At 39.2% G+C, this 14,388-nt stretch overlaps 1 protein-coding gene across 1 annotated transcript in view; it reads right to left on the bottom strand.

Annotated features, from left to right (window-relative positions):
• Window positions 1-2,482: 2,482 nt before the first annotated feature.
• The window catches only part of LOC105987589 (mucin-2-like), a 39,239-nt gene continuing 27,333 nt past the window's right edge, over window positions 2,483-14,388 (bottom strand). The window contains exons 7-8 of the mRNA XM_013018889.1: window positions 4,612-4,776; window positions 2,483-3,079 (exon numbers count right to left, since the gene is read on the bottom strand). Of these exons, the coding sequence (XP_012874343.1) occupies window positions 2,483-3,079; window positions 4,612-4,776 (762 nt within the window). The remainder of the gene's footprint in view (window positions 3,080-4,611; window positions 4,777-14,388) is intronic.

Genomic DNA, 14,388 nt, shown 5'->3' with positions numbered 1-14,388 from the left:
CTTGAATCTTCTGAAGCAATGGCCTATTCCTCACCCCCAGAATCCCATGTTCTGTCTTTCTCTTTCTCATGAATACCCCATAGCAGTTCATGGAAATGTAAATCTCTCTGTCTGTGGTTCCCAGTATTTCTATGCCTAGGCTAGCTCCAATTTGGCTTTAGCAGTTTGACTTTTATTTAAGTTGAATTTTTTTTTTGCTTTTGCTTGTGTCTGTTTATGAGAGTCTCATGATACAGGTCAAGCTGGCTGGGAACTCTCAGACATCCAACCATCTCTTCCAAAGTGCTAGCATTGCAGGCTGTACCACCCGGCCTGGTCTGAGGTGGATCGATGATAATTGTTAGTATGGTGAATCCCTCTTCCTTCCACATTTCCTTGGGGTCATTTGTCTTTTTTGAATTTAAGACTTGTGGTTTAATTTGCTACTAAAAATAACACACCAACCCCAACAAAAATGCACAATTCCACCTTCCAGGTGAGTTGGTTTGGTGATCACTCAAGGCTGTGACAGTGTCAGCCCCCTGGAGGCCAGCATGCTAAAGGACACCCCCCACCCACCCCCCAAGGGCACAGTCCTGGCCTGGCAGGAGAAGATAGAGCATCACAGCCAGTGGTCCCAAATGAACTTGGACATGGAAACCCACAGCAGTGCTACGTGTGAGTCGTGGGCCTGCGATGGGAACCATTGGGTGGCCAGGGCTGAGGAGCACTGCCGTCCTGGGTCTGTGTGCCTCAGGGCTGGTTGTGGGGAACCAAGGAGGTCAGAGTGCGGTGGGCTTTGCCACTTCCCTCCTTCCCAGTGACAGACCATGCCCTGAAGGTGATAAACGTTTAAAGTTTTCAATTCATACTGCCAACTTCTTATGGTTTCCCCGTGTGTTTGGGCTGCTTAGTAGTGTCATCTACTTCATGCTCACCAGAACTGAGTGTATTTGATTTTTTAAAATATATGGTTTCCAAATGCATTAAGAAAAAGAGGTGTCTCAAAGAGAAAGACTGAATCAAACTATAAACATCAGATCTAGAAAAAAAGAAGTGTCTTATTATTTATAGTGAAGATGTGTTATTTGTAGATAATTGCTGATTTTCAAATATGAAAATTGCGCATCTTGGAGGCAGCAGAAATGGGCAAGAGTTACTTCTACATGATTCACAATTTGTCTTAAAAGTTCTACAGAGGAATGGAACCAGTTGAATGTGAGAGAGAGAGAAGGAGGTGGGGCTTAAGTACATAAATTGATGAGAGAATTTGTTAGGTAAGTTTCCCCAGTCAGAGCTGAATAGCCCCACAATGGCTCTCTCCTGGCTGGAGAGCCAGGAAAACCAGTACTGCCCAGTCCAAAGGCCAGAGGCCTCAGAACATTTACTGCAGGAGAGTGGGAATCAGTCATTTCTCAAAAAAAAAAAGAGCCCATCTTTATTTTAAGATAAAATGGTTATCTAGCACTCAAGACCTGGTGCCAGTTGCACTCATTGGAATTCCATTGCTTCTGGGACAAATATATATATATATATATATATATATATATATATATATATAATTTAAACTAATGCTAGCAAGTTTTGTCCTTACCTGTTACTTTATTTCTGAATAGTAGGAAGATATTCAATTGTATTTTAATTAGAGTTATGAGACTTTCAGAAATTAACTAATTAAGGTGATAGAGGCATTCTTATTACACCTAAATTATGAATGAAAATTGATAACATAGAGAAATTAGATAACTCTCCAAAGCCATACATAAATGGGAATTAAATTTCTAAATTACATAATTTTATCCCTGCCATTCTTTCCAACCACATGCATGGAAAGAAATTAAGCTAGAAATATATTGGCACACATTTTTCTATTCATTTGCCCTTAGAGAATCAAAATAATTTTTATTTTGACACAGGGACTGTATTGTCAATACATGTGTATATGTGCACTTTATGTTGTACTTTTAGACATAATGGGAATAGTTCTGAAAACATGTGTTTATTACCAGCAAATTGATTTCTTATTCCTTACATCTAACCACCATTATACTCTTAGAAATAAGATGTCACCTAGGAAAAGGGATATTTAAGGTCAGTATATCCTGACTAGAAAAGACAAAGAAGGTAAGAGCCAGTCCATTCTACCCACAAGGGATTTTGGTACAAAGTAGATCCATGCAAGTAACCATAGAAGGAGCAAGTCTCCTTCTCAAAGATGTAATCCAGAGTTAGAAAGGGTGGTTAAATGAACTGAGAGTCTGTTAGTTCAAATAACCTCAGATCTAAAATAAACCCAGCAATTCCCACCTCATCTAGATAGGGATAGTAAGAGTGTGGACAGAGAGCTCCTCGTCTAGAAGCGGATGGGGTACGAAGTGGACATGGAAACCAACTGTATGGTAAAACAGTGGCCGTGGTAGCAGCTAAAGCTGTGACTGTGGTGGTTTAAGATTGAAGTGGAGAGGTGCTGACAGTCTGGTGACAGTAGTGACAGATTTTATGCTCACGGTGTTGTTTGATTGGTGGTACTTGTGGAGGGAGATGAAGTTGTGGTCATAGCTGTTGTGGTTTGGGGCTGGGTTGATGTGATGGTGGTGGCTGTTGAGACGGTTGTTGCAATGGGTGTTGTTGCACTGGTGGTAGATGCTGTTGAAGTCGTTGTACTTGTGGCTACAGTTGCTGTTGTGGCTGTTGTGGTTTGGGATGGAGTTGAAGCGATGGTGGTGGCTGTAGTTGCAGTAGAGGTTGTAGTAGTTGGAGTGGGTGTACTTGGGAGTTCAGTTGAAGCTATGGTGGTGCTTGCTGTGGTTTGGGGTTGAGCTGAGGTGACAGCTGTGGCCGTGGTTGTGGTGGGTGTAGATTCTGCCGCTGTGGTTGGAGATTCTGTTGGAGCAGGTTGAGCAGGAGCAGAGGTTACTCCGGGTGCAATCATGGTAGTCTGTCCATTTGGGAGTAGCTGGATAATAACGGAAGAATTGGTTGCTTTATTATTCACTAGAGACAGGAAGAGGACTCCAATTGCTGTTGTCACCACACAGGCAAGGAGGCAAGCCAGGAAGACTTTACACAGAGACCAATCTCTGTAGCAACTTGCATTCCCCTGCAAGGGCATAAAGTAAAATGTCAGTGATAAAAACAAAAGTGTGTGGCTGCCCAGCTCTTTCACCTTACTTATAATTTATTGTGTTCACATTGTCTGAATCACTAGTTATCTCTGACATATAAGCTTTAAAAAAAAGAAAAACATGACTTATGTAACTGTAACCCCTCTGCACATCACCTTGACAATAAAAAAAAATCAATTTTGTATAGTTTATGTTAGTCAAAATAAAATAGGGATTTGGCTTAAAGTTCCAAAACAAAGAAAAAGAAAAACAGATTTTTTTCATCAAAATGCTTTCCCTTGCATTTGAAAATGACATGTCTTCTCCTATCTTCTTCTGCTATTTTATTTTAAATAAAATTTGTATTTTCTACCAGTCTTAGATTCACAGCAAAATTGAAGGGATGATAAGCAGCTAACTCCAGCGTCCTCCTCTAGATGGCGCCCTGTCATGCAGAGTCCATTGTTTAAGGATGCACTCAGGCTGTTGTACGTTTTACATGTGGATATATATTATATATAATGCATAATGATGACTATTCACCACTACAGCATCATTCAGAGAAGTTTCACTTTCTTAAAACTCCGATGTCTCTAGCTACTTCTTTGTTCACCCTTGTTTTTTTAATCATTTTATGCGACCAGAAGAATATATTTTGTTTTGTTTTGGGGACTTGGGGTTTCTGCTTTATTTTGTTTCACTTCTCTTTGTTTTACAGTACTAGAGTTGGAATAAAGACCTTGTGTTTTCTCGGCAAGGGCTCTAGCATTTGATAGAGTTCCTCTGGTTTCCGTTTGGGTTTTATTTTGAACAGGATTTTAAGAACTTTTGCCTACGATTGGTCTCAAACGTTCATCTTCCTATTTCTATCTTCCCAGCAGTGGAATTATAGGTATGTACCGCCATGCCTAGATTAAAGACTTTAGAGATAGAACTATGAAGTACACTTAATGCAACCAACCAGACATGAAGCATGGCACGCTGAATGGGGTCTCTAAGGCTAATGGAGAAGCTCCAAAGAACAGCTAGGCTTCTAAGTCAGGGATACGTGTTCCAGAGGCTGGAGGCCAGGGAATCAAATACAATGCCCTGGAGAGACTCAGAGTTGTAAGAGTGCAAGAAAATAATTACCAACAGACTAGGATTTACATAGTAAAAACAAGCATATTTTGAAATATGACAGTTTTCCACCAGTCTAACTAATCCACTATACTGCTAATGCATTTGCTATTCTGGCCACTTTTTGACCATGTATTTGGCGTTATATTTATTCCTTTCATTTCCATAAGAAACCTGTTTTATTGATTCTCTTGATGTTCTCCATTTCTTGTGACTTTTTGGTTTCCAGACTAGTTCTCTGAATATAGAGATTATCAAATAGTTCCTTCTTGGGAATTGCCTTCAAGTAATCTGCACTGTACTAAAAGTAATTAACTACATTTCCTAGGAAAGAATAGGAAAAGTGCATCTCTATGCAGAATACAGAATACATCAGAACCTGGGAGACACGGGCTGTAGCAGGCATTACCTGCGGGTAGGGGGGTTCTGGGTGTGGGCATCCTGCATGCGCGTGGATACTTGGGCTCATCCAGACCCCAGGCAAGTTGGAAGAGACATCGCCAGTTATGTTGTTCGGAGGTGGACACCAGCCTGTGGAGCTGCAGGCCCCTTGGGCATTGGGACACGTGCAGACCTACAGAGATGAAACATGGGTGAACCAGAAGCCATGTGTTGAATTTCTCAAATTAAAGTCTCTGTCAAAAACAAATACTGTGTGGAAGGGGGACATTTGGAAGAAAATGAGGGAGGGGGCCACACTGCTCCAAAAGAAATGTACTCATTACCTGACTTAGGTAATGTATTATGCGATTGGATGAACAGACTCCGGTTGAAGTCACTATCAGTGGAATGTATATGTATATGTCATGTTGGAGATGGAAATCTTGAAGCAAATGAGCTGAAGTCATTTGACATCGTGGGGCAGTGGCAGACACGGCAGCCCACACCTCCCAATACTAAGTCCAATGTCCTTCCATTAAACCCTGATAGCTCTATGATATATACTTGAGATGGTGCATTATGTCAATATATAGCATATAATCTATACAGTGTACATTATAATTCACCGTACTCATGGAACATTCTCAAAGAGGCTACTGTATTCACTTGCCACAGTGCTTTATTCACTGGAACTCGTAACCCCTTGCCAGAGACAAATCATTTATCTAGTTTATGCTCTCCATAGTCCCCTGCTCTCTCAGGCATATATTAGTGTGAAAACACGTTCAAAGCAAAACAAAATTTCTACTTTCAAGAAAGTATTCACTAAAGGCACAAAGAACCTGTATATACTTAAGAAATTACTGCAATAATTGTAAAAAAAAAAACATTAGGAGGAAGGGATAAATAAGGATTGAAAATGAGTGAATTTTGTGGGAAAGGCTTTGGGAAAAGATGTAAACTTGTGGGGTGTGGGGGGCTTGAGCTCAGGGCCTGGGCACGGTCCTGGAGGTTTTTTGCCTAAGGCCAGGAGTCTACCACTAGATTCCCACTAGACTACCACTACAGCTACACTTCTGGGTTTTTTGGGTGGTTTATTGGAGAGAAGAGTCTCATGGACTTTCCTACCCAGGCTGGCTTCACACTGTGATCCTTAGATCTCAGCCTCCTGAGTAGCTAGGATTATAGGCATGAGCCACAGGTGCTGGGCTAAGATGCAATTTTTCTAAGGGGAGTCTGGAAACTAGACTAAGAAAATGAACATAGAATATGTCCAGAGATCTTGGGCAAATTGTTTGGTTATATTTTAATACTGCTAATTCATGTGGGGTCTACACTGCATCAATGAATGCAATGATAATGCCGCAGATACATGGGGGGGGTCTTCATTTCCTAATAACATTTGCTTTCTCACTGTGAGTCAAAGGCATCTTTATCTCTCCTTGCTCTTCTCCAAAAGATCGTCTACTTGGAGGATGAGTGATAAGCACGTAAGCATGGAATGCATGACGCTGAGTCAGACACAGGGTGTCTCAATAAGTGCTAACTAGATTGACTGTTATAATTGGCAGCATCAGGGTTTTTATTGTTATTACTGCCATTACTACTGTTTGCCTTCGGTCGTATTGATTTAACAAACCATTACTAAATAACTATGGAAGTCCATGGTCAGCCAAAAGTCAGTTCCATTAAGATTGTCACACTAAAACAAAAACCGTCAAACTAGAATCTGCATAGCCCTCAGTCCATTAGGAACTGCTATTTAAAACTACAAAAAGTGCAATTTTCATTAAATGTAGAATAACAGACTCCCAGTAGTAAGCAATTCACTAAGTTGGGTTTTTCCCACAAGTATAATATCAAAAACAAAGACAATGGATCCATTTTTAATGAATAAAAATTAAGCACAATTGCATTTGTTAATCACTAAGCACATAAGAAAAGTTTGAACCTAACCTAAATTAACATTTTCCAATTTATTTAAGTGCCAATTCTGTTAGTTCACCTGTAGCTGATGGACTTACTTAGGTATTTTAATATACTTTGTAAATATAGGAAGACTCATCCACTAGGGTGGATTAGGAGACTTTTTTTTCAGCTCTGATAGAATACAAGTCCTTTGAAAGAAGATGATGAATGGGTGGACATTAAGATGGAAATCCTATGATATTGGCTGAGCTTTATAATAACATTGCACCCTGAGTAATAAGTTTACTGTTTTATTGTTTTGATCCATAGTACTGGTAGAGTCTCTAGATGAAATTGCAATAGTTAGTGAATGTGGACACTGTTTAGTCAGATCATTGGCATCAACTAATAAAAACTGTAAGTATATTAGCAACATTTTCCAAGAATTTTTTCATAGATTTCTTCTGCCAACTTTATAAGGGTAAACTAAAATCTCATAAATTAAGATATCTAAAACAAAAAAGATAGCCAAAATCTGTTTTGCTTGTTCTCAATTAAAAAAAATGTTCTCAATTAAAAAAAATTGTATGGTACTACTGAATTTAGTCTTAAGAAAAAAAAACATTTTAGAACTATATCACATATCTACAATAAAGTAAAAACACATCAGCTTTGAGACAATCCTGAGAACCACCTGAAGATAGATGCTAAGAAACTACCAAGATGATGATATCTCCCTAAGAGGATTTTTTTTCCATTTGAGTATTTGGATATCTTGAGGACCCAAGTGTAGTGTCATCTTAAGAAGTGACAAACAGAGCATCTTCAGGAAGGCCCAAGAGGGCAAATATGTGAATCAGGAGTCACCTGTGACATTCTATCATTTAAGTAACACTTATGGAGCTGCAGGACTTTCTTCTCTGGTTTATTGCCTAAGTAATTAATGCAGGTTGATTGCCAAAGCTCTGCATGGTGAAGGCATGTGAATTTTATAAGCCAATCATATCATTAAAGCTTTCACATTCACCTATAATAATTCCTAAAATATAATGTAGTAAAATATATCAACAAAGGTGGTGGTGGTGGCAATGGTGATGTGTGTTTTTGCTTTGGAATTTTTTTCTCTTCTGGGGGAGGGGGATAAAGGGAGAGAACAGAAAGGAAGAGAGGAAGGGTAAACAAATGTGATCATGCTACTCAGTATATACTATGTGGAAAATGAACTATGTAACTTGTGGGCAGGGATGGGAGGAGGGAACTGAGGGAAAGTAAAAGAAGTGGTTACATTGTCCCCCAAAGAAAGGTACTCATTACCTGACTTCTGAAATGGTAGCCGCGCCTCTGCACAACATCTTTATGACAATAAAATCATTTTTTAAATTTGTAACAGTATATCTAATACAGGTCTACTCTTTCTTGAATAATGCAAACCTAGGGGCTGGAGTACAGAGTAGTGAGAGGATTACATAGCTTGGAAGTGGTGAGAATAATGCGATGACATAAGCAAGCTACCCACGTGGAGCAGCAGTACTCACTCACCAGCTGGCTTCTGGAGGGCTCTGCATTCACTGTGTACGTTCCTTGCTTCCTGTCCATTCTTGGGGGGCCAACTGTACCAACTTAACTCCAAGAATATTCTCCAACTATTCATTGCCCTTTATATCTGCAGTCAACAGAAAGAATTAAAACAACATTCACTGTGATGCACCCATACAGGTATGCGTTAAATTGAATAATATATAATTATTCACTAAACGAGTGCTCCACCTTAGAGGAAGAAATGAGGCATCAATTACAGAAAGACACATGAAGACCAGCACTGCCCCTGGAGACTCCCTCACTGTCTTTAAGGAGGCATGAATACTTCACAAATACATGCATCTACATCACATTTGGAGAATGTGATTGTAACTGTGGGACTGTTTGGGGCCTGTGGATGGAGAGAAAATGCTAGAGGGCAGATAATATTGTGACATGTGGTGTTTGTCTGTTGGGTAATCCTTCCTTCTCTTCATGTTGGATTTATCTTTCACATGCTTGTCTTCTCTTTGTTCTACATCTCAAGGGAAAAAATTTGAATGTGCTGGTTTGTCATTGAGTTTTCTCTCCCCAAGCACTCATTCTTTTCTTTCCCTTCCCTGCTGATATCATCTCTTGTGTGCCTAAGGCCTTTGAGGATCTTCGGCTTTCAGTTCCTCTGCTGATGACTAAGAAAATCTGCCCCTTCAGAGCTAAAAAATAAAAATAAAATGGAAGAAAGACAGACTCTTCAGTAAATGGTGCTGGCAAAATGGGTTAATCAGTTGTAGCAAACTAAAGCTAGATCCTTATATACCACCCTGCACCAGAATCAACTCCAAATGGATCAAAGACCTTGGAGTCAAAACAGACACCCTGAAAACATTACAGGACAGAATAGGAAAAACCCTAGGTTTCCTTGGCACAGGTTGAAATTTTCTTAATAGAGATCCAGAAACACAACAAATCAAAGAAAGGTTGGACAAATGGGATTACATGAAATTGCAGAGCTTCTGCATGGCAAAGGACATAGCTAGCAAGCTCAATAGAAGATCTTCACTAGCCATACAATGGACAAGGATCTCATATCTAAAATGTACTTGGAACTCAAAAAATTAAATCCCCCAACAACAAATCCTCAAAGAAACAACTGCCCAATAAATAAGTGGGCTAAAGACTTAAAGAGAAACTTCTCTGAAGAGGAAAGAAGGATGGCCAATAGACACATGAAGAAATGTTCAACCTCCCTAGCCATAAAAGAAATGCAAATCAAAACAACACTGAGATTCCACCTCACCCCAGTTAGAATGGCTATAATCAAGAACTCTAATAACAACAGATGCTGGAGGGGATGTGGACAGAAGGGAACCCTACTGCATTGTTGGTGGGAGTGTAAACTTGTTCAACCATTTTGGAAAGTAGTATGGAGGTTCCTCAAAAGACTCCACATAGAGCTCTCCTATGACCCAGCAATCCCACTTTTGGGCATTTCCCTGTATGATCACAAACAAGACCATACTAAAGCACCCAGCACAACTATGTTTATTGCAGCATTATTTACATAGCTAAGATATGGAACCAACCCAGATGCCCCTCAGTAGATGAATGGATCAAGAAAATGTGGTATATAAACATAATGGAACTCTATGCCTCCATCAGAAAGATGGAGGAAAGGGAAAGGAAATGGAAAGACTTGGAAAAATTATATTAAATAAAGTAAGTCAAGCCCAAAGAAACATAGATCCCATGGTTTCCCTTATTTGCAATAACTAGTATATGTCTGAGACAAGCAGAAAAGGTCAGATAAGTTGATGTTAGGCAAAATTAACCCCAAGATAAGGACTCAAATTTTTTTTTCATGCTATTGTTTCTAACATACTTATAAGATGATTTTTTGTTGCTTTGTATGTCCCTCCCCCAGGATATAACCCCTGTTTTCACTGTATTTGAAGTTGGTATAATTTGTGGAGAGGAAGGGAAAAAACAAATCGTTTAAATAGGGATACAGGTGGACCCATTGCAACAATGAGATGTACAAGATGTTATGCCGAAAAACAAGCTTTACAACTTTGGCTCAGGGGGAGCGGGGAGGGGTGTGGAAATAGGAAGGGATGGGAAGGGGAAACAAAGGAGGAGGCAACAATGTTTGATAAGAAATGTACTCGTTACCTTGCTCATGTAATTGTAACTCCTCTGTACAGTATTTTCAAAATAAAAAATGGCAAGAAAACCTGCCCCTTCAATTGCTCATGCCATTTACATACATTAAACTCACTGGAGTCAACCTCCAGGGCAAAAACGCCAAAACAAGAAAAGAATATTAAAAACCTTTTGGGAAGAGATTTTGTTGCTGTTATTGTTATTGCTTAGAAGGCTAATGTATCTTAAATTGAAAAAAGCATTAAATCTTCTACTGGATTATTCATTCAACAGCTGAGAACATTCCGTTTGTAGATGCTATGCAATTTGTTTCTAGTGCAAACACTTTAGTAGCCAAGACAGACCACAGACAGAGTCTTCAGAATCTTTTGGATTCTAAACTTGTTTGTTCTAAACTGTGACCCATTAAAACGTCTCTCGTGAATGCCTTCCGCACTTGCCACTTGAAGAATTTTACTGAATCAGCTGCTGTGTCATATATGGCCTCTAACCTTAAAACATAAATTCAATGAGAAACTTAGGAAGAATTGAGAAGTTGGGTAGGGTTTGTTCTGATGAGCAACTTAAAAGGTGATGACTTGTGGATGAATCCTGAGGAACTCACACTAAGTGAAATAAGCCAATCACAGGTGAGCAAATACTATGCATTGCAAAACTCACATAACATCCTTAGAATGGTCAGATCCATAGAGACAGAAAGTGGAATGGTTGCAACCAGGGAACAGGAAAAGGGTAGATGATGAATTATTATTTCATGGATCTAGAAGGTGATAAAGCACTGGGGTGGGATGGGGGTGATCATTGCACAGCATGATGAATGTACTTAATACCATTGAACACTGTGGTGGTATTTGTACCGGGGCTTGAGCTCAGGCTCTCACTGTTGCATGGCTGTTTGCCCAACGTCAGTGCTCTACCACTTGAGCTACACCTCCAAGTCTGGCTTTGTGCTAGTTAACTAAGAGAGGGCTGGCTTTGAACCTCAATCCTCAAATATCAGCCTCCTGAGTAGCTAAGATGCAAGCATGCCCAGCTTGAACTGCACAATTAAATAAGGTTGTGATGCTAAAAGTTACAATTAAATAAGGTTGTGATGCTAAAAGTTCTAATGTGTGTATTTTACAGCAATCAAAAGTTGGAAAATGAAACAGGTGGAAATATAGCCAATGATACCACTATATGCTTGTAGGGTATAAGCATGTAGATGCTTATACCTCTGTGTATACCTCTTTATATACAAAGAAAATGAAAGATAGGAATGTATAATGGGCTCTGCTAAGGGGTGGGTACGGGTGGCAGGCCTGAGGGACAACATAGAGAATGGATGAAGGTGAACATGGTTGATGTACTTTACATGCCTGCATAAAACTAGAACAATAAAACCTACTGGAATTATTTTAACATTGAAGAAAGTGTCTTAGGCTAAGATCATTGACCCATTTTGAACTGATTTTAGTACCGAATGAGACAGGGATCTAGTTTGATATTTGGTTTCCCCAACACCATTTGTTGAAGAGACTATCTTTTTTTCTTCAATGTGTGTCTTTGGCTCCTTTGTCCAAAATCAGATGGCTGTAACTGGGCGGATTTATTTCTAGAGCTTTTCTATTCTGTGTTCCACCTGTCTATCTCGTGCCAGTACCAAGCTATTTTTTTGTTACTATGGTTCTGTAGTATAATATGAAGTGAGGAAAAATGGTATCAACAGGATTGCTTTCCTTGTCCAAGACTAGTTTCACTATTCAGGGTTATTTATGCATGTAGATGAGTGTTTTGATTGATTTTTCTATTTTAGAGAATAACATTGGGATTGTAGCGGAGATTATATTCAGTCAGACTGCATTCATACAGTTTTTTGGTGGTACTGTGAGTTTTGACTTGTGCTTTTTAGTCAAGTACTCTACCATTAGAGTCATACTATCAGCCTTCCTCTCTCTCTCTCTCTCTCTCTCTCTCTCTCTCTGTTTTAATAAGGTCTTATTTTTCCTACCAGGCCAGACTTGGAACTTCTAAAGACCTAGAATATACTGTTGATAGTCTAGACATTTTTCTAGATATTATATCTGCCACTCCATGAATATGTAAGTTCTTTCCATCTTTTGATAGCTTTTGAATGTATTTCTTTGATGTTTTATGGTAGAAGCCTTGTATGTCCTTAGTTGTTGTATGTCCTTGTTGCTTTGGGAAATTATTATGAATTATTTTTCTTTATTTTTCTGTCTGTTCTACATATAAAAATGCTAATATTTTTTTTTGCCAGTCCTGCACCTTGAGCTGGGCCTGGGCGCTGTCCCTGAGCCAATTCGTGCTCAAGGCTAGTGCTCTACCACTTGAACCACAGCACCACTTCTGGCTTTTTCTGAGTAGGTTATTGGATGAAAGAATCTCATGGACTTTTCTGTCCAGGCTGGCTCAAACCATGATCCTCAGATCTTAGCTTCCTGAGCAGCTAGGATTACAGCCATAAGCCACTGGATCCAGGCTCTAATGATTTTTATGTTGATTGTATACAGAGGTTTTCAATTACAATTCTGTAATGTTGTATTGCTTCAGGAGAATACAGGATATTGTCCTCTTTTATCTGTTGACTGTCTACTTAATTTGTAAAGAGAAAAAAATTTTGGAAGAGATTTTTTTTCAAGCAATTTTTTTCCAAGGAAAAAAATAACAGGAAAAATACAAAAAAATTCTTTTTTATAATTTTGTATTTGATGTTTTTTTAATATTTTTATTGTAAAGATACTGTACAGAGAGTTACAGTTACATGAGCAAGGTAATGAATCCATTTCTTACCGAGCATTGTTACCCCCTCCTTTGTTTTTTCCCTACCATCCCTTTCCTTCCCACCTAAAAATCAGATTTTCTATCTTGCAAAGATAACTTGTGTATTAGATTACTTCATTGAAAAGTGAGCAGAACAGCAAAGTGCACCGAAATTGTTACAATGAGCCGATGATCTGGGCGCCTTGTGCTTCATGTTAGATCTCCCATCTTTGTTCTTATCAGGATTTTCAACCTAAAAGAAATCTGAAAGTGTGTCTGAGAGGCGGTGGGAAGAACTGCTTGATAGTTGGCCATTTGGAGGAGGATGAAGGGTAAAAAGCTGAGGAATCTGTTTCCTAATCATCTCACCGAAAGAAAAAATATATTGATGTCTCAGAGATTAGGTCAGAGCTATTTTTGTGTGTGTGGGGGGGGGGGGGCTTGAACTCTGGGCCTAGACACTGTCCCTGAGCTCTTCAGCTCAAGGCTAGCACTCTACCACTTGAGCCACAGCGCCACTTCTGGTTTTCTGGTGGTTCATTGGAGATAAGTCTCATGAACTTTCCTGCCTGGGCTGGCTTTGAATCATGATCCTCAGATCTCATCCTCCTGAGTAGCTAAGATTATAGGTGTAAGCCACCAGCGCCCAGCTGATCAGAGCTATTTTTGTTATTTTTCTAAAAGTTTTTTCTTGCCTGAAATTTTAGTATACATAGTTTTTTGATTTAGCAGTCATCTGAATATGATAGCTTCTGCTCTATAGCCTGAGATGATATTTTAGGAAAAGATATGACTATACTTAATGTTTTTATTAACATCTCAATCACACATTCAGACACAAAATTTCAAACCTAAATAGAATACTGACATACAATCTACTTAATGCAAAAGTATACAAGATCCCATGGAGGAAAAACCAGTATTTCCAAAGGGTTCTATCAAAATTATCACAGCACATAGCAGTAAGAAATGATAGTGAAATGAAATAATAAATATTGAATCATGCCACAAGAGTGTACGTCTGTGCAGTGTGGGTGTTTATGTGATGTATATGTGTTTGTGTGTACATGTAGTATGTGTAGGCATGTGTGCCCACACATATAGCCTAAACTGCCCTGTTTTTTCAACTAAAGGAAATCACTGGCTGTGTGGAGATACACAAAATAAAATTATCTGTGTTATTGACTCAAATTCTGAAGGAAAACCTCTGAAGAAAAATAGGCTTCATGAAATGAAAATTATTATTTTATTGAGCTGGTGCTAGGGCTTGAACTCAGGGCCTGGACACTATCCCAGAGCCTTTATGCTCAAGGTTAGTACCCTACTACTTGAGCCACAGATCCACTTCCAGCTTTTGGGTGGTTAATTGGAAATAAGAGTCTCATGGACCCTTTTGCCCAGGCTGGCTTCAAACCATGATCCTCAGATCTCAATCTCTTGAGTTATCTAGGATTAC

Source organism: Dipodomys ordii, unplaced genomic scaffold (assembly GCF_000151885.1).
Source record: "Dipodomys ordii isolate 6190 unplaced genomic scaffold, Dord_2.0 Scaffold43, whole genome shotgun sequence".
NCBI classification, from domain to species: Eukaryota; Metazoa; Chordata; class Mammalia; order Rodentia; family Heteromyidae; genus Dipodomys; species Dipodomys ordii.
This window is presented reverse-complemented; position numbering and strand designations above follow the sequence as displayed.